The sequence below is a fragment of the Malassezia sympodialis genome, genomic scaffold, assembly GCF_000349305.1.
Source record: "Malassezia sympodialis ATCC 42132 genomic scaffold, msy_sf_17, whole genome shotgun sequence".
Classification (NCBI taxonomy): Eukaryota; Fungi; Basidiomycota; class Malasseziomycetes; order Malasseziales; family Malasseziaceae; genus Malassezia; species Malassezia sympodialis.
In genome coordinates this window covers 57809-82065 of record NW_017387815.1, presented here as the reverse complement: position 1 = coordinate 82065, position 24257 = coordinate 57809, and the positions used below count along the sequence as shown (strand labels likewise).

The window sequence follows — 24257 nt, the reverse complement described above, 5'->3', positions numbered from 1 at the left end:
TGGACGGTGTTGGTATGCCGCGTCGACACGGCAGTGCCGGACGCGAAGGCACGTGGAGCCTCCACTCGGCGCGAAGTTGCCATAAGTTTCACGACGCCACCAACTAGCCCAAGAATACCTGCGTTTCGTGCGGTGCGTCGGCGCTCAGGCAACAGCAGTGGTTTTTGAAAAGTTATTTATGAATAAGAGACCATATGCAGGGCCTTCCGCATCGGCAGCCGGACGACACAGTGGTCAAGACAGACCTTGACGATCGTCGCAACAACAAATTCTGGGCATGGGGACGCATGTTCTTGTTGCATTTTTCCCCTGCATGGTTTTCCATTAATATGGGCACTGGTATTGTATCTGTTCTTCTAGAATCATTGCCTTACCGGTTTAATGGGTTGCATGCCCTGGCCCTAATATTTTTTGGTATCAACATTCTATTGTTCGCTGTATTTATGATCATTTCTGTACTTCGGTGCATCATATGGCCACCGTTATTGCTAAGAACACTACTTGATCCAGTCAGCTCCATGTTTCTTGGGGCTCTCTCGATGGGCTTCACTACACTGATCAACATGTGTGTGCTCGGCTTTATCTCCGATGGGCGCCATCATTCCTTTGCCATCTTTGTTTGGGTTCTCTGGTGGATCAATTCTATTTTTTCTATTTCTTTACTTCTCCTGGTGCCCTTTTTAAAGGCTACGCGTCAATCACATGAGCTCAATACAGTGACAGGATTATGGTTTCTCCCGATTGTGGCAGTGACCGTTACAGCTTCCGCAGGTGCAGTTGTAGCGGATGTGCTTCCTTTGAGACCGGCTAAGATTACTATCATCGTGGCCTATATGATGAAAGGCGCCGCTCTGAGCGTGATTTTTTTTCAAATGACGATCTACTACGCGCGACTTGTCTTCTTTAAAATACCTCCTGCAAAAGTCATCATTTCTGTCTTTTTACCCCTTGGTCCTTCTGCTCAGGCTTCTTATGGTTTGCTTCATTTGGCTACGTCTATAAACAAACTTCAAACTGATCTGGGACAGCCGATTTTTGCGCCAACTTCTATATCCCCACAAGATGCGCATCTTCTAAATTTAGGCCTACTCGGAGCATCCGTCGTCGTGTCACTAGGCTTCTGGGGCCTGGGCTTTTTCTGGTTTGTCCTAGCACTGTTTGTGGTGGGAGATCTACTTCTTGTTTCACCTTTTCCATTCAATCTTGGGTGGTGGGGAACGACCTTCCCCTTAGGTGTGTTTGGTATCGCCACAATACAGCTTGGCCAAGTGTTCGATTCGGGTAGCTTCAAGGTTCTCTCTGTGGTGATTACTCTGGCAGTCGTCGTACTTTGGCTTGCTATGAGTGTCTTAACGCTTGCTCAATTGCTTCGAGGAAAAATGTACGTATTCTCGCTCTCACCCAAGCTTCTATGATCCTAGCGTAGGTGACACAGATATGGCGCCCACAGGGACAGGACATGAACGCAAGTATGCCTATAAGCAACGTGTTTAGATGGTGTCGCGCATCCCAGTAAGGTCAAGATCGGAAAGTAGTTCCAACGAGCTGTGCGATCCTGACTGAACATCAAGGCTTGTTTGGGGCTTTGTGTCAGGCTGAAGGGAAGCCGGACTGTACATCGGAAAAAGGTCCGTCATCATGGAACCATCCCATGTCCATGTGGATGGGGTTGCTTCAGGTAACGGAATGTGAGGCAGCAACAGGGGTGTGACGCAAAATTCACTTTGCTTGCCCGTCTCCGTTATAACAGGGAGACATGGCATGGTAGCAGGATCCTTGGCGATCGCTTCCCTGTCTGCGGGTGTCATTGGGTTGTCAGCCGAGCGGGTAACTAAGGCATCCAAGCATTGCTCCAAGTCCATGCAACGCTGCTCTAGACTCTCGATATATTGCTTGGCTGAGCCACTTGTATAATAAGACTTTTTGCAATCGGCATCCACTTTACAGCAGTTGCTGCATCGAGGCCAAGACGCGTCACACCGTGCCTTAAGCAGTCGGCATCTTTCGCATGCAATCGTTGTGCGGCGACGTGGGCTCACGGGTCTAATGGGTGTACGCTGAGGTAGATTGGAAGGTAGAGATCTGATACGGGCATGACAGGAAGTACGCGAAACCTGCGCCGATAGACATGCTTTCACGGAAGGCCCTGAACTGGCCAGCGAGTCATCCATTGTACAAAGACCTGTATTGACTGATAGTGGACGCACAGGTGTCATAAGTGTGGCACAAGCAAGAGCGACAAATTCATATGAAATTTATGCTAACCAGCTTCGCGCTCAACTAATTCAAGCTCGGACCCCTACCGGAGGCCTAAGAGACACTGCATGTCAAGTGTAAAATCAGTGGCCAGGGAGGAATGTGGAATACGTCATCGTAAAGAAAATTTTCGACCTATGCTGGTATAGGATTCGTGCAAGTCGAGCTATGGTACCAGCAAATAGCCGTACTCATATACACTAAGCTGATCATAGAGTCATGCAGCCCTTATACGGACAGGTACAAGCCGATCTTGCTCGTGCGAGAGAATAAAACGGCCTGAAGACAAAGCCGCTTAGATAAGGTCAGCCACATTGAGAGGCATCTCCTCAACCTGGGTGTTGTAGAACTGCTCAATGTCACGCATCATGCGCACATCATCCTCAGTGACAAAGTTAATCGCAACACCCTTACGACCGAAACGACCACCACGACCAATACGGTGGATGTAGTTCTCACGGTTTGTAGGAAGATCGTAGTTAATTACCAGCGACACTTGCTGGACATCGATACCACGGGCCAGCAGATCAGTGGTGATCAGCACACGAGAAGAACCCGAACGGAATTCACGCATGATTACTTCACGTTGCTGCTGGTCCATATCACCATGCATGGCCGACACAGTGAATTCCTTAGCGTGGAGCTGCTCCGTAAGCCAGTCGACCTTGCGACGAGTGTTGCAGAAGATCACGGCCTGAGTAATAGTTACGGTCTCGTAGAGATCAGTAAGTGTTTCGAATTTCCATTCCTCCTTTTCAACGGCAATGTAGAACTGCTTGATACCTTCAAGCGTCAGCTCATCGCGCTTGACCAGAATGCGAACAGGGTCGCGCATAAACTTTTTGGTCACGGCCAGCACATCCTCGGGCATAGTAGCGGAAAGAAGCACGACCTGGGTGTCCTGAGGCAGAAGCTGGAACACCTCGTACATCTGGTCCTTGAAACCGCGAGAAAGCATCTCGTCAGCTTCGTCCAGACAGAACATCTTAAGGTGGTCGGTCCGGAAAGCACGGCGATTGATCATATCGTACACACGACCAGGCGTACCAACAACCACTTGAGCGCCATCGCTGAGCCGAGCCATGTCTTCACGCACGTTTGTACCACCAATGCAAGCATGGCACTGAATGTTCATGTAGTCACCCAGAGCCACAACGACGTTCTGGATCTGCTGAGCCAGCTCACGAGTCGGGGCGAGGACAAGAGCCTGCACAGCCTTAAGGTTCGGGTCAATACGCTGCAGGATGGCAATCGAGAAAGTAGCGGTCTTACCCGTACCAGACTGGGCCTGAGCAATTACATCGTGACCCTTAATGACAGGCACAATCGCGCGCGACTGAATAGCCGAGGGACGTTCAAAACCGTAGGCGAATACACCACGGAGAAGCTCAGGCGCTAGGCCCATGTTGTCGAAGTTGTCGTAAACCTCCTCCCAGTTGGACTGGATCTCACCGTCGGTAATCTGCATATCGGTGGCAACAGGGGCATCCTCGGGCCTTGTGGTTAGTGATCTTCCATTTTTTAAAAAACGTACTTAGACATCTTGGCTGATAGTTTTGATGGAATGCGTTCGAAGGGGTCGAACGACTAACTGCTTGGTTCTAGAGAAAGCTTTCAAAAGGAGGTGCCTCAGATGAGCACCACACTAAGAAATACGGTAAGAAGGCGTAGCGCTCGCGCCTTCTCAAGGTGAAAATTTCTCACAGGAAATGAAAGACTATTTTTCAAAATTACCAAAATCTAATGCAGCTCGGCCCAACGAGGCCTTCGCATGGCAGTAAGGGTGCGTGCGGAGCTTCCGCACGTGATAGGATTCTAGAGAGGTCAAATGGTATGTGGAGTGTAATGGCATGCAGGATCTAGCGCGACGAGCCGCTGTCCTCGTCCCATCGGGCCATGGTGGATCGAGGCGCACGCACAGAGCCTCGACCACGAATGTTCATGCCCTTATCAGCCCGCTCAGGTGAAGCGGAACGATCACGCGTAAATCGCAACGATTCGTCATCCTCCCAATCACGACCAGGGCGACCACCAATACGGTCTAACAGGGAGAGAGGTGTATAGTCTGTGTCTGTGTCTGTAGATCGACGTTGAGATTCGGATGGGCCAGAGCGATGGCGTCGCTCGCGCCTTGAAGAAGCAACGTCGCCCACCTTTAGAAGCCGCGACACGACCTCCTTGCCTGCGCCCCGTCCATGTTGTCGGTACCAATTGCTCTTTTGCGCGGATCTTTCTGCCTTGGTATCATGGTTATGTAGGGCAAATCGAACCCAGAGCGGCTGCCTGAGCTTCTTGACGCGTAAATGATCAGGAGATAAAATACTACGCTCAAATTCTTCCAGCTCCATGTCGCGATATATTTGCGGGGCTGGATCAGATGCTAGTTCCATCTCTTTCTTCTTCTCAGTGATCTTCGTCTGTAGTTCAGGGAGGCTGGAGGCAGCTTGTTCCTCCACGGTGGTGTACAGAGAACGGGGAAAGGACATGACTAGGCGTGGAAGCAATAGAATTTCCTTGTGCTCGTGGATATGGCCTTCTTCAGGTAATATATAGTCTTCTTCGTACAATAAAAGCCGTTGAAGACCATTGACAGCCTCGGCATAAGACTCAAAAACAACCACGCATCGCGTGTCATTGATCCATTCGATTCCTTTTGCTTTGACGCCTGTATGACCAACGTAAGCCATTAACCTAGACGTAGACAATTGACTGATAGGCTCGCCTTCTAAATGCAGAGCAATCGGTCGTAAAGAGTCCCCATAGTCCACCCCAGGTGCAGGTGGTGGAGTACCTGCCTCAGGTGCCTCCTTGTCGGGCATGGCCGGAAGCACCTCTTCCTCTTTATTTTCACCACTCACCATTTCTGGTGGCATGTTGTACAAGATTTTCTTGGGCCCATCGGCACCGTCCATAGTTGTATCCATGGAAGCCATGCCGCCGAGCTTAGACGACGACGGAAGGTGAACAGCGAGTGTTGTGCTGACTAAGCTGCTAGAAAATCTACCTGGCTGCAAGCGACGCGAGATAAGGGTGCGGACCACCACATTAGTTGGCATGAGCCAATGTCCAGGGTCTACCGGGGATCAGGACGCTTTTATCAGCGATCCAAGCGATCTAGAGGCGAGCATCATACATGATAGGGGGGCAGGTGGGTCTGCGTTTCCTCATATTTCGTCCTTCAGTAATTTCGAAGGACGCAGCTAGTGCGTATGAAATCATCTAACGGATTTGTCGGTTCCAAAATGTTTTATCAGAACCTCGCAACAAGACAGATGAGCAATCTGCTTCCTATTATACTGCCACTTCGGATAATATTCGCGATAAGACTGCAGAACTCGCCGATCGAGTGGTCAATGATGACGGAGACGCTGGCCAGATGCTGGGCGCGTTTACGCACGGTAATGACAGTGATATTTTATCAGACCAATCTCTCTCGTATACCATCAGAACGTCAGCCAATGTACCTGAAAGGAATTTGCTGCATGTTTCGGAAGAACAAACCCCACTCCTCAAGTATGAAACGCCCAGCCGATATCAGGCCGTCAGCGACCAGCTCAAGGATGTTGTCACTGGTGCAGAGGCCCTTGTCAATGTGGACTCGCAGTGGAGTTTCCTGAAAGCACGCCAGAAGATTTTTCAAGCTGCGACAGAGTCACGGGTTAATGGAGAGGCGTGGGTACAAAAGGCCAAAAATCTCTCAAAGGACGACGTGGTTGCCATGGCAAAGGCGCCGCTTCTCAACGTCCCAGCCGTGGTACTCGGTTTACTGCTGAATATTCTTGATGGTGTGTCCTACGGGATGATTACGTTTCCTACGTCCATGCCAATCTTCGCGTCTTTCGGCGGCGACGGTGTCTCCATGTTTTTTGTTACGTGTATTATTTCTCAGATGGTATACACCCTAGGCGGGTCAGTTTTTAAGGGCGGAAATGGAAGTATGATGATTGAAGTCGTGCCATTTTATCACATCTTGGTAAAAGTGATTGTTCAGGTCGCGGGAACCGACAACCCAAAAGTCATTGTCTCTACAACGATGGTGGCATTTGCACTTTCTTCGGTGCTCACAGGACTCTTATTTTTGATTCTGGGTGCTCTTCGGCTAGGTGTTTTGATCAGTTACTTTCCTAGACATATCCTTGTCGGTTGCATCGGTGGTGTCGGTGTATTCTTGATGGAGACGGGTTTTGCGGTGACCGCTCGATTGGAAGGCGAGGATGGGTTCAAATACAACTTGGCAACTATGCAGGCGTTATCAGCTAATGCGCAAGTAATTTTACAATGGCTTGTCCCTCTTTGTCTTGCCGTGCTTCTGCAGGCCATTACAGCACGTTGGCACCACCCACTGATTATGCCAGTCTATTTTTTGATCATCCCTGTTATATTCTACATGGTTTCTTTTCTTCTATTTGGAGCCAATATGGAGACTTTATGGGAGCAAGGATGGGTTTTTGATATCCAGCATTTGGCAAACGCACCATTCTATCGGTTTTACACCTATTTTGACTTTCAAAATCTAGACTGGAATGCTTTATGGGCCACTATGCCTACCCAAATGGCCCTAGTTTTCTTTGGGATTCTACATGTGCCTCTCAATATACCGGCACTTGGTGTTAGCCTCAGTGAGGACAATGTGGATACAGATCGGGAGCTTGTGGCGCATGGTATTTCCAATGTATGTGCGGGTATGTTAGGAACAGTGCCGAATTACCTCTGTTATGTAAATTCGGTTCTGTTCTACCGCGTCGGAGGCGGCTCGCGACTGAGTGGACTTATGCTTGCCAGTGCTACTGCCATGGTTTTGCTTATGGGCCCTGGTATGATTGGATATTTGCCCATTATGGTCGTTGGGGCGCTTATTTTCGTCTTGGGTCTCGACCTTGTTCGTGAGGCACTATGGGACACCATTGGACGTGTCAACCGACTAGAGTATATCACCATTGTCATTATTGTGGTGGTGATGACGTTGTCAGACTTTGTTGTGGGCAGTCTGGTGGGGATCTTGTTGGCATGCCTGATTTTTGTCATGCAGTCTGCCCGTCGAAACGTTGTACGCGCTGTATTCACTGGACACTCTGCCCGCAGCACAGTTCGACGACAGCTCACGCAGCGCCGTTTCCTTGATGAGGTCGGTCGGCAAACGCAAGTGCTTAAACTCCATGGTTCCTTATTTTTTGGGACTGTCAACTCAGTCGAGCGGCTTGTGCGACAGCTGCTGGATTTGGCTACATGGAAAAAAAACCCAATTCGCTTCCTAATCATGGATGTCACCCTCGTAAACAACATGGATTTCTCAGCAGCTGAGACCATGACACGCATCCATCGCATGCTAAGCTCTAAGGGGGTCCATCTTGTCTTCTGTGGCCTGAGACTTGATAGTGATGTTGCTCTTGCCCTTCGAAAAGTGGATTTATGGATTGACGCAGTGCCCTATTTGGAGGTTTTTGCTTCTTTGAACGAAGCATTAGAGTGGACAGAGAGTACGTGTTGGACAACTGACATCAGATGAATATCTTCGTGGACTTTACTCTAGTGATCTCTCTGCTGGCAAAACATTGAAACATGTGACTATGGCTGATACTACAGCACTCCGCATGCCAAATCGTAATGATCGCCTGGCTATTGACTTGGCAGAAGGCGTTGTAAATTCACCCCGCTATGAACATTTGCATCAGGCGGCCAAGCAAGTCACCCAGGATTTGCATCGTCCTACTAAGAGTCCAACTCGTCTCTCTGACCATGCTATGCATCGTCCCTATTCTGTGCTTGCCAGTACACTGGGACCCTATATGGAGCATTCCGAGTGCGATTATCTTTTCCGGATTTTGGTACCAGAAATGCAAGAGCTCTTTCTGCCAAAGGATACGGTCCTTTGGCAGCTGGGCGATACACCTGATGCGCTGTATTTTATCGAGTCAGGCATGCTCAAAGCCCGATACTTGTTCTCTCAGGGTAACAATGAGGTTCATGAGGCTATGCTGGCTGGTACAGTGGCAGGAGAACTCACCTTTTTGTCACAACAGAAACGCAATGCTCATGTACTTGCCGAAATCGACACATATGTATGGCGACTCGACAAGACTGCTCTGAAAAACATTGAGAAACGCGATGCCCAAGCTTATGGCACACTTATCCAGCTTCTGCTACGAGTGACAGCCGATGAGCAGGAATGCCTCATGTCTTATCTAGTGTCTCGCCTAAGCTAAAGATCATTCATCGTCATCATTATTCACAGTAGAAAATGTTAAAGTCTCGACGCCACCCTCGCCTTTGACCTCCGTTTCGAAAAGTGTATTGATTTGACGTAACGATCCGGGGTCGATTGTACCCACAATTTCCCAGGAGTCATCCCATTCTTCCTCCTCAATATGAGAAAAGAGGGGCAAGATTTTATCCTTAAGTCGCTTTCCCTCTCTCGCCGCCATAGTGACACTGACACGCATTTGTGCACGCTCCAACGGGATGATCTCCTTCGACTGTAAAAGCTTGATTACTTCGAGTGCTTGAATTTTGGCAGATTTAGAGGGCTTTACACTATAGTGCGCATCTTTCATCGCTTTTTCGATCATGCCCACCGTGTAGGGTTTCTGGCTGCTTGGTTCAATACACTTTTGCGCCACAATGGTAGCAATTTCTACCCATAGGTTCGACAGCTCGTGGCTACGCTCCTTCTCGCCCACCTGCAGTTCGCCTTTTTTCAAAATCTCAAGTAGTGCTTCCTTTGCATCCGTCGTACCGAAAGCCTTCTTAAGATCTTCATTCGAAGCCACCTGTCCTTTTGACACATTCAGGAACACACTTTCAATTTGGACTACCTCATCCAAATCCTTTTCCCTGGGGTAAATTCATTTGTCACATACACTCCTGAGCGCCACTCTTTTACCTTGTTCTTGTAGCATGCAATCTGTGTTAGTGCAATGGAACGTACTTCAAAGCGTTTCCCTCCTTTTTTTAAGCGAATAATGGATACATTGGTGAGTCTAGGTCAGCAGAGCGTACACGTACTTAAAATTGTTGGAAGCTAAGAAAGGAATTAGATATCGTGGCGGTATACTCACGCAAATTGATGCTGAAGTTAGTAACAAAGGTTGAGAACGCACGGCATCGTCTAAATGGTGCTCGCCACCGTGTCGACAGAACGGAAAGACGTTAGTGGAGCAGCTAATTTGTTCAAATTCTTAGGACGATCCACCTCCGCTTTCTTGTCGTTTTCATGTACACACCTGAGGTGGCTCGCTATAGTGCAGCCATTAAACAAAGGTGCGTTCTTAATGACACTTACCAGTCAAGCTTTGCCTACGAAACTACAGTGCATAAATGGCCCATCATATTGACCCAGGTTGTTGATGGGCTATTTCGTGAGTGCAATCAACTTTCTCGCTCAAGTAACGCATCCGATAAAGTGCACGAAGGCAGAGTCATCATTGAAAAGGTATCAGCCATTAAATACGAGCTGACACATGATCGCCCTTTAAAGTCTTTGGGGGTGCCCCTTCCTACAAGCCAGGGTCCCAATAGCTTTAGTGCACCTACATCAGAACCTTTTGATACAATTATATCACAGGCCAAGCCAACTTGGTTCCATTCTGATTATTTGTTCACTGAGTGCTACCTTTATCGCCGCCTCAGACATATATTTGAATCATCTACGCAATGGAAAGACTATGATCCGTTCATGACTTCGAAATTGGAATCCCTTCGTGCATCAGGTCAAAATATTCATAATTGTACTGTGTGGATGGAAAAGCTGCTTCAGGATAATCGCACTTATAGTGTAACCAAACCCGAGTCCAAGGCGCTATTCAGGAAACTTTTATTCTTGTCTTTTTGCAGAAATGAATTTGATGCTAGTCACATTATTGTGGACGATATTGAACCTCTTTGGAAAAAAATTCAGACACTACAAAATGACAGAGTGGATATCGTTCTTGGAAATGTAGGAGCTGAGCTGGTTTCAGCTCTTCTTCTATCAGACTTTCTGCTTGCCTTTCGGGGCCCTATCCCTCGCGCCACCAAGGATCGTGCAGATGAACTACAGAGACGGGTTGAATCTGTGCGATCCCGCATCACGCAAGCTAGCAAGGCCGCTCGTGCAACCTTTGAACCTCGCCTACTTGTTGTTTCTAAACTACACCCGCCTTCTGATCTTATGGCTGTGTACGAACGGACTGATCATCGTCATTTTGGCGAAAATTATGTACAGGAGCTTGTCGAAAAAGCCGCGGTTCTCCCTGACGACATTCATTGGCACTTTATTGGTGGTTTGCAGAGCAATAAGGCCAAGGTGCTTGCTGCTGTTCCCAACCTTTATGCTGTTCAATCACTGGACTCTGAAAAGGTAGCCAAGGGACTGGATAAAGCACTAGCCAAAGTTGAAAATGCGTCGCGCCGGACTGAACCGCTCTATGTATATGTACAAGTGAATACAAGTGGCGAAGAAGGCAAAAGCGGTGTTCCTGCGATGACAAGCGCCTGGTCTTCGAGCCAGGAAAAACCCTTACTATTGCAGTTGGCTGAGAAGATCATTTTGGGATGCCCTCACCTTCGTCTCCGTGGTCTTATGACAATTGGTGCTCTCTCCAATAGCCGAGCGGCTGGCAGCACACACGAGAACCCCGATTTTGAGACTCTTTTTCAATCGCGCAAATTCTTGATGGATGCTCTTCGATCTGATGCGGATTTTCAGACCGAATTGCGCAATACCCACTGGTGGACGCCAGCTGGCGATGTTAACGATGCTTACACGCTCGAGTCTGAGACAGAGTTTGGGCTCAGCATGGGCATGTCAGCTGACATGGAGGCTGCTGTGGCTCTAGGGAGCACCGATGTGCGGATTGGAAGTGATTGCTTTGGCCAGCGTGCTTCCAACCATGAAGCAGGCGGTGTACGTGCCGCTGAAATCGCTGCGTTTTCGACAAAATCTCTTGTACGAGAGGTTGTGCTGCATACCAAAAACATGCCTTGGTTTGTGAATGTACGTATTGCGAGCTCTCACTTCAGAATGCATGTGCGAAGGATATTCAAATCACGTTGGAGAGGTTATCTGAGGATGGCTTCTTCCCGGCCGACCAAGGCCTTGGCACTATGGAGCCATTGAAGGCAATGGGACATCGCTTGAAGTCTCATTTTGATCAGGGCCGTGTCCGGTTGCAGGTGCCTGGTGATGTGCCGCTGGGAGCCAGTACGGGGGCACTTAATGACTATTGGACTGGGCCCGACAGCTATGGGGCCATGCCGGAGCGCGCTCCAGTTCTTTTGGCTGAGCTGCAAAAGGCAGGTCTTGTCTTTTTCCAAGGTATGTTGTTGACAGCAGCCTATTAACAGCAAAGGCGACTTGGTATGTGTGCTTCACTTACTCAGAACTATCGCAAACTCACTCAAGATGCGCAGTGGCCTTCTGACACAAGCTTTGCGCATGCATTGGGCCCACTTTTTGGAACTATGGACTTGGCAGTGCTTCGTACTTGCAAATCAGAAGCCTGTGTGGGTCTTGAACCTGGCCAGGCCGATGAGTTGACCGGGCAGGATCCTGCCTGGCGCACGAATGGCGAGTGGAGTGGTAGGTTTGGTTCTTATCGCGCTGGATAGAGCTGACACTAGCCAATCATGGTATTGAATTCCAGTGGTCCAATACGCCTCTGCTGCTCAGCACCACGGTCACACGTGACACCCCAGATATTATTATACATGCCAATCGAGCAACTTCCTGTTTAGACACAACGTTTATCGTAGTCCTTCTAGCTAACTAGAAGGATCTCTCCCACTAAACCATTTTCTCGAACCAGCTGTGCTCTAGGCATAACCAGTACCGGGGCACCAAACGCACTTGTGCTCCTCCGTTATTATCAAAGTAAATCTCATTTTCATCTTCAAACAATATGGCCCCGGTTGCTAACTCAACCTCTGATGCTGCCCGCACCTCCGCGTCGCATTCCGTAAACCCAACAGCCCAGCGCCACGAGGATTTTCAAACGATCCGCGTTGCCTCTGATCGCCTGCACTACTCGGATGAGTACATAACGGCACAGTATGAGTACTTGAACACACACGTCGAGCGTAAGATGGACCTGCAAGGCGAGGAGCTTGTCGCGACCCCTTACAAGCAGGAATTTGAGTTCCGTACCTCCCGCAAGGTCCCCAAGACCGGTCTCATGCTCGTGGGCCTGGGCGGTAACAATGGTACAACCATTTCTGCCACTATTCTGGCAAACCGACACAACATTCAGTGGCACAACAAGGATGGTCTGCAGGTTCCCAACTATTATGGCTCTCTCGTGCGTGCTTCTACCATTCGCCTGGGTAGTGACGCCTCAACTGGGAAGGATGTTTGGGTGCCTTTTAGCAATGTTCTGCCGATGGTCCATCCGAACGACCTGGTCATTGGTGGTTGGGATATCAGCAGTCTCCCTATGGACGAGGCTATGGCACGCGCGAAGGTGCTAGACTACGACTTGCAGCGCCAGCTTACTCCATATATGGCGGAGATCAAGCCGCTGCCGTCCGTCTACTACCCCGACTTTATCGCTTCCAATCAGGAGGAGCGTGCGGATAACGTTATTCCTGGCCAGGAAAAGAAGGCACATGTCGAGCACCTGCGCAATGACATTCGGCAATTCAAGAGCCAACACGGCCTTGACCAAGTCATTGTGGTTTGGACTGCCAACACGGAGCGCTACTCAGACATTTTGCCTGGCGTGAACGATACGGCTGACAACCTGCTCCGCGCCGTTGAGACAAACCATGAGGAAGTCTCTCCTTCAACGATTTTCGCGATTGCCTGCATTCTTGAGGGTGTTCCTTATGTGAATGGCGCTCCTCAGAACACCTTCGTGCCCGGTGCGATTGAACTGGCGGAGCGTTATCAGGCCTTTATTGGCGGTGATGACCTAAAGACTGGTCAGACTAAGGTGAAGAGTGTGCTTGCTGAATATCTTGTCAATGCAGGCATCAAGCCTTTGTCGATTGCGAGCTACAACCATCTTGGCAACAATGACGGCTACAACTTGAGCTCGCAGCGCCAGTTCCGCAGCAAGGAAATTAGCAAGAGCAGCGTTGTTGATGACTGCTGCGAGGCTAATCACCTCCTGTACCGCCCTGGACAGCCGGCAAAGGATGGGCAAGTGGCTTCGAAGGGTGAGCGTCCTGACCACTGCATTGTTATTAAGTACATCCCTGCGGTGGGTGACCAAAAGGTGGCTATGGACGACTACACCAGTGAGCTGTGTATGGGTGGCCGGAACCGCCTCTATGTGACAAATCTGTGTGAGGATTCGTTGCTGGCTAGCCCGCTCCTTATCGATTTGGCTATTATGGCTGAGCTGATGACCCGTATCACGTATCGTGTGCCGGGTGAGGCGGACCAAGAGTGGAAGTCGATGTACTCTGTGCTGAGTCTGCTAAGCTATAGTCTCAAGGCTCCGCTGGTCAAGCCCGGCACGGATGTGGTCAACAGCCTGAACCGCCAGCGCGCTGCTGTGACCAACTTTATGCGTGCGTGCTTGTCGTTGGCTCCCGAGAGCGATCTGCTCCTTGAGACGCGTCTCTGGTAAACTTATTCGCTTCGTTCTTTTCTGTCGGCTTCCTTTCGTAGCACCTTTGTGATTTTTTTTTTTATTTTACCTATTGACACAGGCAGACATGCCGTGTTCCTGGAACCAGCCTGGGCCTTTCTCATCGTAGTCGGCTCGACTGATAGAAGTGGCACGGAATACCTCGTTTTGCTCAAAGACCCATTGCCGCATGCCCAGCCATGCATCGAAACGTGGGTTACGTGCGCGGCGCACCGATAGGGGAGCATGGGGCGGCAGCACCGAACGCAAGGTCGACTGTAGGCGCACATCAAAGCCCGGAAGTTGTGAGTAGCGACCTGTCACAAGTACATTTTGGATCATACGACCCCGGACAGTCTCGTCAAAAGATCGAAGTACATGGCGGCATAGCTCACCGACACCCGCCTGGTCAACACCCGCAATGATAGGCTGCCAACTGACTTCAGGCACACGGATGCGTTCGACATTGAGATGCAGCTGATGGAACTGGATTGCATCTTCAGGATCCCATTTAGGTTCAAAACCACGCAAGAACGTATTGGTAAGACGGGATTTGCGACTCAGCATAGCCGCGTATGTATCCTCCTCAGTAAATTTATCGTCAAATTCCAACAATTTCTGCTCCAACTCCTCCAGCTGCTCATGATCTTTTGCTTCTTCTTCTTCATTGGTGGCATCATTGATCGTACGGTACACGGCCCAGTCGCTATCGTCTGCGCCAAATGTGTCCTCGTCTTCGCCCCGTTTGCGCCGACGCTGTGATCCCGTGCTGCTTGCATCATTTTCACTTGCCAAAGCTGTGATACTTTTCATGCGCTGTTGAGCAGCAGCACTCTTCCGGTTCGGCAACATGTCCCGCAACCGCTTCCGCTTATGAATTCGGGCCAAGATCTCGTTGTATTGCGCATGTATCTTCTTTAGCCACGCTTCTGGATTTTCGCGTTGTTCTTTACGCTCTTTGGCATCACGCTCTTCTTCCAAACGCTTTTTTTCTTCTTTTTCAGCGCGAGTGCGCAAACGCGCTTCGTAACCGGCTTTCATCAGGAGTTGACGGCGTTTTTCCTTCAGCCCTTCCTCATCGAGATCCGCGTCGGGCACATCAGCTAGAGGGAATTCAGGCTCTTTCTTTTCCTCGTGGAACTCCTCACCAAGCTCCTCGGCCCGGTTCTTGCGGACCGACGTGTCAAGGCGCTTGTAAACGCGTTCGAATTCCTGTTCAGTGTCGAAACCTTCGCTTTCCAGACGTGCCAAATAGTTTTCCTGCGATTCCTTGTCTTTCCACTCTCGCAGAAGGGTATAATATTTTAGGTCATTTTCATTTTGCTGCGCCCTCTCTTGCCTCATGAGGCGTGTCTGCTCTTGTAGTCGCCGACTTGCTGCGCGCTTGCGTTCCTCCGCCAACTCAATCTCCTCCTGAGTTTTCTCTTTTCGCTCGGGAGCGGTAAAGGGGAGCTGCACGACTCGATCCGCTTTGGCCAGGTTCTCAGGGACCTGAAAGTGCCGAATCTCGGCGTCGTAGTCAGACGACGTATAGCAGAGTTCTTCCAGCATACACTGCACTTCGTAGGTAGTAATCTTTTGAGGGCAGTTAGGATATTTGAGCTGCAAAAGTTTTTGTAGGAAATCCACCGCCTGGGCGCCGCCCCATGTCAGTCGCTTCGCATTATCAAGTACACCATGACCCATTGCCAGCGGCACCACTAGAGTTGATGAACGGCCAGCCGATACTATCAGTCCATCGTTGCGAATGTTGTTTGAATATGCTGAGAAAAGTGCATCCAGACCATAGTTCACCGAGTTCACTTGATAGGCCTCGAATAAGAGCTCATTCATTTGTGCCCGGCTGTATTCAGGGTTGCATAGGGTTTCTGTCATTAAAACTGGATGATCAATACGCTCCGTATCAATCCCGAGTCTTCCGAATGTGTAGTCAAGTATGTATTCCTTCCATGAGCGCTAAGCACGTACCATACTGTCCATGCCACATACGACGTCTGCGTCAAAAGGGCTCTTGATGTTGCTACGCGCTTGAGCGTCAACATAGCAGTCGGAGCCACACAAAATCACATTGGTACTCCGTTTCCGATCCAGAAATCGAGAAACAATATTGTCAAAAGCATACATCGGTGCATCCAGTGTGCTGGAGGAAAATCCCGCCCGCAATTCCGATGACCCTGCACGTTAATTAGGTGGGTACGAACCATTATCAATGAGCAGAGGTGAATGCTGCGTCCAGTGTATGGAGCCGCGATAGTCTTTCTCACTGCTCAGTGGGTTCACAGAAGGCCATTCCGTGACCGTAAGTGCCGGCTTGAATGTCATCACCACGCGCTTTCGTCGCCCTGCGCGTTGGTGAGCAACGCCGCGGCCACTTTCGTCTGTCTTTTGCCACGTGGTCTAGCTTGGCGCTGGCGCGGCTCAAGGGCTCGTGTGTGGGGCTGTGCGAATCATAACGGGGCTGAATCTTGAGGTGCAGAAGACCTGCCTGATTGGTTTTGTGCTTGCCCCACATCTCTCGTAAGCCCGACATTTTGGATACATCCCCAAAGCAATCCTCATTCACCAGGGTCTCCGCATCTTGTCTGGCGTTTCTTGACTGCTAGTCACCACAATGGAGAAAGAACCATGGGAGGGCGGCGTACGTCGTCGCCTCCCAGCCTTTGACTCCGGAGGAGCTGCCGCAGCGTCTCCAGCTGGCCATATGCACCAGCCAGGAAAACCGATCGGTTTTCTGGCGGCGCGCGGCACTCCCTACGCGAAAAAAATTTTGTCGCATCGACTACTACTCTTCACAGTTACTTTGCTACCCATTTTCATCATTTTCAACTTATTCTTGATTGCGATTCCGATTCTATGGGGTGTCGCGAACCACACGCTGAATGTCTCAGTCATGCATATTTACAGCTCAAATCTCACTTCTCCTCTAAATGACTCCTTCTATCTCACGCTTGAAGGCCAAGTGAAAAAAGCAGGTGTCTTTCCAGCTCAATTATATTTTAACGCTCCTGTGCATATATTCTGGAATTCGCCTCCTACTGACGAGCAACCTATGGAAGAACTCGAGCTCGGCAATATGCGGCTCGATCGCATTGGTGTTGCTGCTGGACATGGCCGACTAAAACAACTAACGAAAATGAACATCACTAACCAGCAGGGCTTTGCCGAGTTTACAAAATTCCTGGTGACCCAACCATCTTTTACTTGGCGACTAAAGTGTGACAATGTGCACATTAAGGCACTGGGTTTTCTACCTACCTTTAAAAATCTGGGTTTGTCTAAAGATGTGGTTATCAATGGAATGGACAACTTTCATGACGTAAAAATTCTTGACTTTAAACTTCCTGGCGCGGACCCTGCTGGTGGGATATCATACGAAGCTGTTACGTCTCTGACAAATCCTTCTCCTTTCGGTGTTCAGCTGGGCACACTAGCCACCGACCTATTTTTCAACGGTGTTTTCTTGGGTCCTGGTGTTTCTGATAACCTCAATATCACGCCTGGCGTCAACATCGTGACTCTCAAAGGTCGACTGCTCCCACATAACGAAAACCAAACGGAGTTGAATATTTTGGGCGACTTGTTTACGAAATATCTGAACTTTGAAATTAGTCCTGTCGTTGCCCGCGGTGTCAGTGTTAGCCTGCCTGAGGGCTATCCTACCACCTGGCTATCTGAAGGTATCAAGGCACTGACTCTTAACGTGCCATTCCAGTCGCCCAACCCACTCAATCCGATTAAGAGCATTGTTATCAAGCAATTTAACTTAACATACGAAGCTGATTCTGATCCCTACGGCCCTACGGCCTCCTCTAATAGCCTAGAGGCTACATTGGCTCTACCGTTCGGCTTTCCGCTCAATATTTTATCCACAAAGAACGAAATTACCATTGTGAACGAGCTCAATGGCAATCCTGTCATCTCTGTCAATGGTGTATATTCCAAGGCAGCAACTCAGTTGAACATTGTTTCAGCTGGGCAGCTCGAGGGAACACTTTTTCTCACACTTAACCCCAGCCCCATGCAGCTTCCTTCTCAAACAGATGAATCGCGTCATGAGTTTGAGCAGTTTGTTAAATTGTTCACCTTTGGGGACAAAATCATTAATCTCTACAATGGATCATCTTCTGTCATCACTGATATGCCTATTGGTCGAGTGAGCCTCGATAATATCAAATTCTCTGTGGAAAGCGGGCTTCTTGGTCTCCAAGGTCTCACACAGTATCCAACTCCCATTCTCGGTGTGGACGTAGTAGGTGGAGATCACGACGGTATACTATTGTCTGTTAACACCTCTATCTACAACCCATCCAATGTAAATGCCGCAGTGGGAGATGTATCATTTTTATTGGTGGTTCAAGACGTTGTTGGTCAAGTCACTATTCCCAACTTGAATCTTAATATCGGTAACAACACAGTTACTGCTAGCTCCAAATTTAACCCCAAGGCGAGTCCATACGGGCAAGAGATGCTGAATCGTTTCGTGTCCGGTCTCGGTACTCCTTTTAATATTAGCGGTTTCGATGGCTCCTCAAAGATCCAATCACTAATTCCTGCGTTTTCCGCTATTCGTCTGAATACTACGCTTCCTGGTTTGGGTGTTCAGCTGATCCAGCAAGCTTCTCTTAAAATTTTATCTTCGACTGGTATCACAAATGATGTGGCACAAACTGTTGTCACTCTCGACAATCCGTTTACAGCAGGCCTTAAAATTACACACATTCAGGCCAATGTTACCGCACATGGTCTCAATGTCGCTCAGGTCGACACAGGTATTAACTTCGTCGGTAATGGCAAAAGTGTATCGCAATCACCGCTCATCGACTTGCATTTGAATTTGTATCCCCCTGATATTTTTGCTCTTGTGCGAGCATATGCTATTGATGCAGGATTGGATACAAAGCAGCTTGATGGTATTGTTAAGATTGGCGGGTACACATATTCTCCTACGTCCTCCGCCAATACCCGCCCATTACAGAAGCGCTCGCTTGACCTGCCTGACATGGCGGAGAGTTCAGATTCAGGTTCATTGGCTGTTTTTGAGAGGCGCGACCAGAACATGTATACCGGCTTCAACATCGCTGACTTTGTGCAAAAGGCATTTGCCAAGGCCACAATTGATATGGAGATTCAATCCGTGGCCAGCATCGGCGAATACTCGACAGAGTTGGCTTTTGTACAGCTTGGTGTACCACTCCGGGTTGATCAATCTCTCAATATGCTTCTTCCTGTGCTAGCCAAGCCTATTGTTCAAAAGATTATTGATGGGGCCGCTCTAATTATTCAACGTGTCACGATCGTTGATCCACAACCCGAATCTTTCCAAACACAGTTAGAAGGGTCAATCACGAACTCAGGTCCCTTTGATGCTTCCATTTCGTTTCCCAGTGGTTTGCAAGTGGCATGGAATGGTAACGTGCTGGGCCAGATTAAGATGCCAGACATTCAGCTTGCTGCTGATGAGGGTGCTAAGCTCAATCTTATGGCTGACTTTTCCGTGTCCAATGCGGACGCCTTGACAGAGTTTACCAAGTATTTGGTCACGAACCCCAGCTTTATTTGGCAAATCCAAGGCCAGAACCTATCTGTATCTGCGCTTGGTATCAAAGTTTCAGATCTGACGATCTCAAAGACTGTTATACTTTCGGGTATGAACAATCTTAAAAACCGGGTCCAAATCCTTCGTTATGATCTTCCTTCGAATGACCCTCAAGGTGGCATTCATCTTACAGCCACTGCGCTCATTCAAAATCCTTCCCAGGTGGGTGTACAACTGTCCCGCTTTGGTGTCAACATATTGAACGATGGTGTGGTTTTGGGCCCATCTTATGCTGCAAAGGGCTTCACTCTCAATGCTGTTTCTACAACGCAGCTTCCCCTAGCAGGCCGACTTGTGCGTCAGTCAGGGCATGGGCTTGACGTTCTGTCACAAGTGTTTACTGATGTGGTACATGGTAAATCCATTCCTGTATCTATTCGTGGTGCGTATGGCGGTCCCTCGAATGTCCAATGGCTCAACGAGGGTATCAAGGCCTTGCAAATTCAGGCTACTCTTCCAGCTGTTCACTTCAATGTTATCAAAGCTATCAACTTAAACCAGCTGACATTGATGTTTAGCAAGTCGAATGCATGGACTCCCTCCACTAGTTCCAACAACACCCAGGCGCCGTTCTTCCTTCCATTTGGCTTCCCTATTGACATTCGCGAGGCAGGTGGCGAGTTCATAGAGAACTACCACAACCAGGATATTGCCACGCTCAGTATACCCTTTTCTCAGGCCACAACGGATGTACAGCAACGTATCATGTCCTTACAATTTTCCAATGCCCCTATGTCGGCTAGGTCCAATGAACACGATACATTTGCTGACTTTATTGCCGACACTACGGCCGGTACCTGTGTCAAGTTTGGTCTCCATGGCTCGGCAAACGCGAAAGCGAGTACCGCTGCTGGATACGTGACTATCCGTGATATTCCTTTTTCGGTGGATACGTCTCTGCTAGGCTTACAGAACCTGAACGCGCGACCTGCTACAGTCTCAGATCTGGATGTATATCATGGCTACAAAAGCTACTTGCTGATTAAAGTGAATGCACACTTGTACAATCCGTCCCATATCACTGTTGGAACTGGCGACGTATCTTTCGGTCTGCAATTTAAAGGTCGTACGATTGGAAGTGCAGATATCGACGATCTTGTCATTCAACCTGGTCTTAACACAATCCCTACGGATGTACACTATTCACCACAAGGTTCTCAGAACACTGCGGCGGGTCAGCAACTGCTTGAAAACTATGTTATGGGTGTTGTTTCAACTGCGAATATCCAAGGGTCTTCTTCTACGACAGATATTGCGTCGCTCAAAAAAGCGCTCGCTGGCATCAGTCTCACGACACAAATTCCCCCTTTGCACCAACTTTTGATTACAGAGGCTCGCCTAACGATTCCTAGGAACATTGCTAAGACAGCAACTGCTGAAGCAACATTTCAGCTGGACAACCCATTTACAGCCTCCATCAATCTTATTAAAGTAAATGCTAGGGCTATTTATGACGGGATATATATTGGCAAGATTGATCAGGACCTGTCAAAGAATCCTGTTCATGCGTCAGGACACTCAAAGATTGTTTCTCGCTCACTTCCCTTTTCAATGGTTTTGGATCCAAAGGTTCTAATTCGCTTCATTGAAACGGCGGCAAGAAACACAGGGACAGATCTTGGTCCTTTGCCTCCGCTGTTTAACCAAGTACTGCAAATGCAGAGTACGAAGACTTCTGTGGAACCCACTCCGGACCCAAATCCACCGAGCTGGCATTCAGGGAAACAGTTCGATGTGTTTGGTGCCATCCTAAATACTATGAAAGGGCTTGCGGTGGAACTTGATATCCAGTCGACAGTCAAACTCGACGACTATCAGACCAATCTGAACTTTGTGCAAAAGCCTGTGCCAACAGATACAGACAGGTCTGTTCTTTATTTGATCGGCCCTGTCGGTGCTCCTATTGTACAGAATCTTGTGAATCAAGCCACGCTCGCCTTCCAGGTCGCCAATGTTTCTCGAATGACTGACAAAGGCTTCCATCTGAATTTAGAGGGGTCATTGCTAGGCACCGGGCCTTTTGACGCACAAATTGAATTCCCCGAGGGTGTGAGTGTTCGCTGGCAAGGCAAGGACATCGCGACAATCAAACTGCCACCCATCCGTGCGGTTGCTACAGAGGGCGTGCCTAACTTAATAACTTCTGGTGATCTTACGATCACCAATGAAGGTGAATTCACTAACTTTGCAAAGTTCATCTTGCACGGCAAGAGTTTTACTTGGACGATTCATTCGGACAAGCTCCGTGTTCGCGCATTGAACATTGTGTTTGACAAAGTGAAAATCAGCAAAGATGTTTCGTTTGATGCTTTTAACAATTTACCAGGTGTGGGCATTACATCCTTCGATATTCCCAGTGACACTTCCAATGCGTTGAACATTGTCGCAGGCACAAGCATTCCTTCGCCAGCGTCTTTAGGTATCGATCTTGAAACAGCCAATTTCAAGATATTTTTTCGTAACCAATATCAAGGACCCATTCATGGTTCTAACCTCTTCCTGGCTCCACATGCTACTACCAATGCGAATCTACAAGGGCAAATCACTCAGAAAAAGGGCAATACACAGACCAATACAACTGGCGAGTTGTTTTCGGGGTATTTGCAAGGGAGGAATCAAACTCTTTTAATTCAGGGAGACTCAGTAGTGACGAAGGAGAACGGCAACAAGCCGGTCAAGTGGCTTTCTAATGCCTTCAAAACACTTAAGCTTTCTGTTATTCTTCCTGGGCATATTTACAAGGTTGTGCATGGTATTTATATCATTGACTTGTTCGTTACTATCATGAATCAGCAAGATACATGGGCACCACGTTCGGGCACGAATCTTACTATGGCTACCTTTTCAAACCCATTCCACTTCTCACTTAAACCTGTGAAAGCCGGTTTGGATGCTACGCTGAGTTTCGATGGCGGCGATGCTGGCGAATTGAGACTGCCTCTTCTAAATGCCGACAGTGGCACTTCTCGTGGACCAAACGACCTGCAATCGGTTGGACTGTCTTGGACGAACTATCGTTTGTATGCTAAGGATCACGGTAAGTTTGCCGCTATGATCAGTGCCTTCTTGGTCACGCCGCGAACGACTGTCACGCTTAGTGGTGCCGTGAATCTTCTGGCGAACATGCCTATCGGCAATATACCCATCAACGGTGTTCCATTCGATAATATCCAAGTTTCTATTGCCACGCTTAACAGCTTCACCGGTAAAGTTCAAGCCCTTCGCGCGGACGTGACAAAAGGTACACCTCAATATCTGGATAATAAGATTCAGCTTATTTTGACAAATCCTAGTAACATCACTCTTCATACGACAGGGATACAGCTTCCCGGGTTTTTTGAAAATTACGAGGTGGGCCGTGCACTTCTTGACAACCAACTTATCGTTCCCGGGAAAAACAACGTATCCATACACTTCCATTTCCAGCCTGCTGACGACAACTCCACTGTCGCACAGACACTTGTCTCACAATATGCGCTGGCTCAGCCCTTCCATGGCAAGACATCCATTCCATATAAGAGCGAAATCGATATTCACGGGTATGCAAATGCTAACCCACCGCTGTCCACTTTTGAGTCATTGATTCCTGGCCTGGAGAGGCTCAACTTATCTACAGTGATTACTGGTCTTGCTTCTCGACCACTTGTCAGGATTGAAACTTTCATTGATTTACTCAACCTTTTCTCGGGTCCTGATCTCCGTCCCTTCATTTACATCCAACTTACTTTCCAAAACGATCTGCCAGTCTCAATGCAACTTATGGACATTCTCAACGAATCGCGCATAACAGGTACGCCACCCGACGGAAAAATTACGGCACAATTTCATGTGCAAAACTTTCCAGGCTGTGTTATCCCAGCAGCTAAATCGACGAAGGTGGATCCCGGTTTCAAGACTTGTGCAAAGATTCATAATGTATTACTGAATCAAGGTCTGCTCGGCTCCTCTGATTCCGTCGGCAAGAATTTGGATGTATACAACACAATCATCGTAAGATTGGATGGATCTAATGGATATGTTTTGAACGCGTTCAAGGCAAATGAATTTGATGTGGATACAGCCTATTCGATTGCTATTGGCGATTTGGTCCTTTTCAACGTGACCAAGGCGACAGAATTTATTGACGGTATAGGTGAGGGCCTGAAGAAAATGAACGACAATCAAAAGACCCGAGTGGCTCAGGGGCTCAAAGGTATTGGGCAACAAGGTATTGGAAAGCTGATTGATAACGGCTTTAATGATCTCGTTTGCGGAGTTAGTCATCTACTTACGCTCGATCTACAAAATATTGCTGACTGTGGCAATACAACGAGTACCACAAGCTCTAGCAGCAGCTCTACCTCTGCTGCTTCCTCCACAGCCAAATCATCTGGAAACTCTTCTATTTCGTCATCAAGTAAAGCAAATCCATCTCCTTCAGGTGGCCAAGCATCTAGAAAATCCAGCGCAGCTCCTACATCTTCGTCGAGACAAACAAATTCTGGAGGTAACAACAACGGAAATGATGGTTCGAATGGCTCTAGTTCTTCAAACGAAAATGGAGGTCAAAGTAAGTCCAGCTCTTCCAGTCAGAAGGGGGGGCTCCTCGGTGGTATTTTCTAAAGTCTGGCCAAATAAGTTCAGGTCCAGTATGTGACCTTTTATGGGGCGATCATACGATATAGAATTTGATCCGTGTATCTATTTTGTGGAGGGCAAACCCAGGCTCCACTCTTGACCAAAAATGTCATGCGATGTTGCCATTTCGAGAGGGCTTCGGCCACTCCTTGTAAGTCATGTACCTGCGCTCTTGCCATACAAGCTCGGTGCTATTATTCAGGAAAAACTCATTGAGCGTCGTTCCTTAGCGCGGGCAGCGT

General features: G+C 48.6%; 8 protein-coding genes and 1 pseudogene across 9 annotated transcripts; 5 read left to right on the top strand and 4 right to left on the bottom strand.

Moving 5' to 3' along the window:
- Positions 1–2551: 2551 nt before the first annotated feature.
- Positions 2552–3798, bottom strand: MSY001_3044 (uncharacterized protein; the record flags this gene model as incomplete). Its single annotated transcript, XM_018884929.1, has 2 exons — positions 2552–3767; positions 3791–3798. The coding sequence occupies 2 exons, from the start codon at positions 3796–3798 to the stop codon at positions 2552–2554; spliced, it is 1224 nt and encodes a 407-aa protein (XP_018741540.1).
- A 317-nt stretch (positions 3799–4115) lies between these two features.
- On the bottom strand, positions 4116–5189 carry MSY001_3043 (uncharacterized protein; the record flags this gene model as incomplete). Its single annotated transcript, XM_018884928.1, has 1 exon — positions 4116–5189. The coding sequence occupies one exon, from the start codon at positions 5187–5189 to the stop codon at positions 4116–4118; it is 1074 nt and encodes a 357-aa protein (XP_018741539.1).
- Positions 5190–5632: 443 nt separating this feature from the next.
- Positions 5633–8459, top strand: MSY001_3042 (uncharacterized protein; the record flags this gene model as incomplete). Its single annotated transcript, XM_018884927.1, has 2 exons — positions 5633–7733; positions 7759–8459. 2 exons carry the CDS (start codon positions 5633–5635, stop codon positions 8457–8459), a joined length of 2802 nt encoding a protein of 933 aa, XP_018741538.1.
- Positions 8460–8462: 3 nt separating this feature from the next.
- On the bottom strand, positions 8463–9232 carry MSY001_3041 (annotated as a pseudogene). Its single transcript has 2 exons — positions 9116–9232; positions 8463–9080 (listed from the first exon to the last, which is right to left on the bottom strand). Coding segments are annotated over exons 1-2 (735 nt in total).
- A 1170-nt stretch (positions 9233–10402) lies between these two features.
- Positions 10403–11920, top strand: MSY001_3040 (uncharacterized protein; the record flags this gene model as incomplete). Its single annotated transcript, XM_018884926.1, has 4 exons — positions 10403–11191; positions 11269–11548; positions 11636–11812; positions 11877–11920. The coding sequence occupies 4 exons, from the start codon at positions 10403–10405 to the stop codon at positions 11918–11920; spliced, it is 1290 nt and encodes a 429-aa protein (XP_018741537.1).
- A 211-nt stretch (positions 11921–12131) lies between these two features.
- MSY001_3039 (uncharacterized protein) lies at positions 12132–13802 on the top strand (the record flags this gene model as incomplete). The annotated part of the gene is made up of 1 exon (XM_018884925.1): positions 12132–13802. One exon carries the CDS (start codon positions 12132–12134, stop codon positions 13800–13802), a length of 1671 nt encoding a protein of 556 aa, XP_018741536.1.
- Positions 13803–13868: 66 nt separating this feature from the next.
- MSY001_3038 (uncharacterized protein) lies at positions 13869–15635 on the bottom strand (the record flags this gene model as incomplete). The annotated part of the gene is made up of 1 exon (XM_018884924.1): positions 13869–15635. The coding sequence occupies one exon, from the start codon at positions 15633–15635 to the stop codon at positions 13869–13871; it is 1767 nt and encodes a 588-aa protein (XP_018741535.1).
- A 3223-nt stretch (positions 15636–18858) lies between these two features.
- On the top strand, positions 18859–20852 carry MSY001_3037 (uncharacterized protein; the record flags this gene model as incomplete). The annotated part of the gene is given in 2 exon segments (XM_018884923.1): positions 18859–20829; positions 20841–20852. 2 exon segments carry the CDS (start codon positions 18859–18861, stop codon positions 20850–20852), a joined length of 1983 nt encoding a protein of 660 aa, XP_018741534.1.
- A 304-nt stretch (positions 20853–21156) lies between these two features.
- Positions 21157–22088, top strand: MSY001_3036 (uncharacterized protein; the record flags this gene model as incomplete). The annotated part of the gene is made up of 2 exons (XM_018884922.1): positions 21157–21995; positions 22043–22088. 2 exons carry the CDS (start codon positions 21157–21159, stop codon positions 22086–22088), a joined length of 885 nt encoding a protein of 294 aa, XP_018741533.1.
- Positions 22089–24257: the final 2169 nt, after the last annotated feature.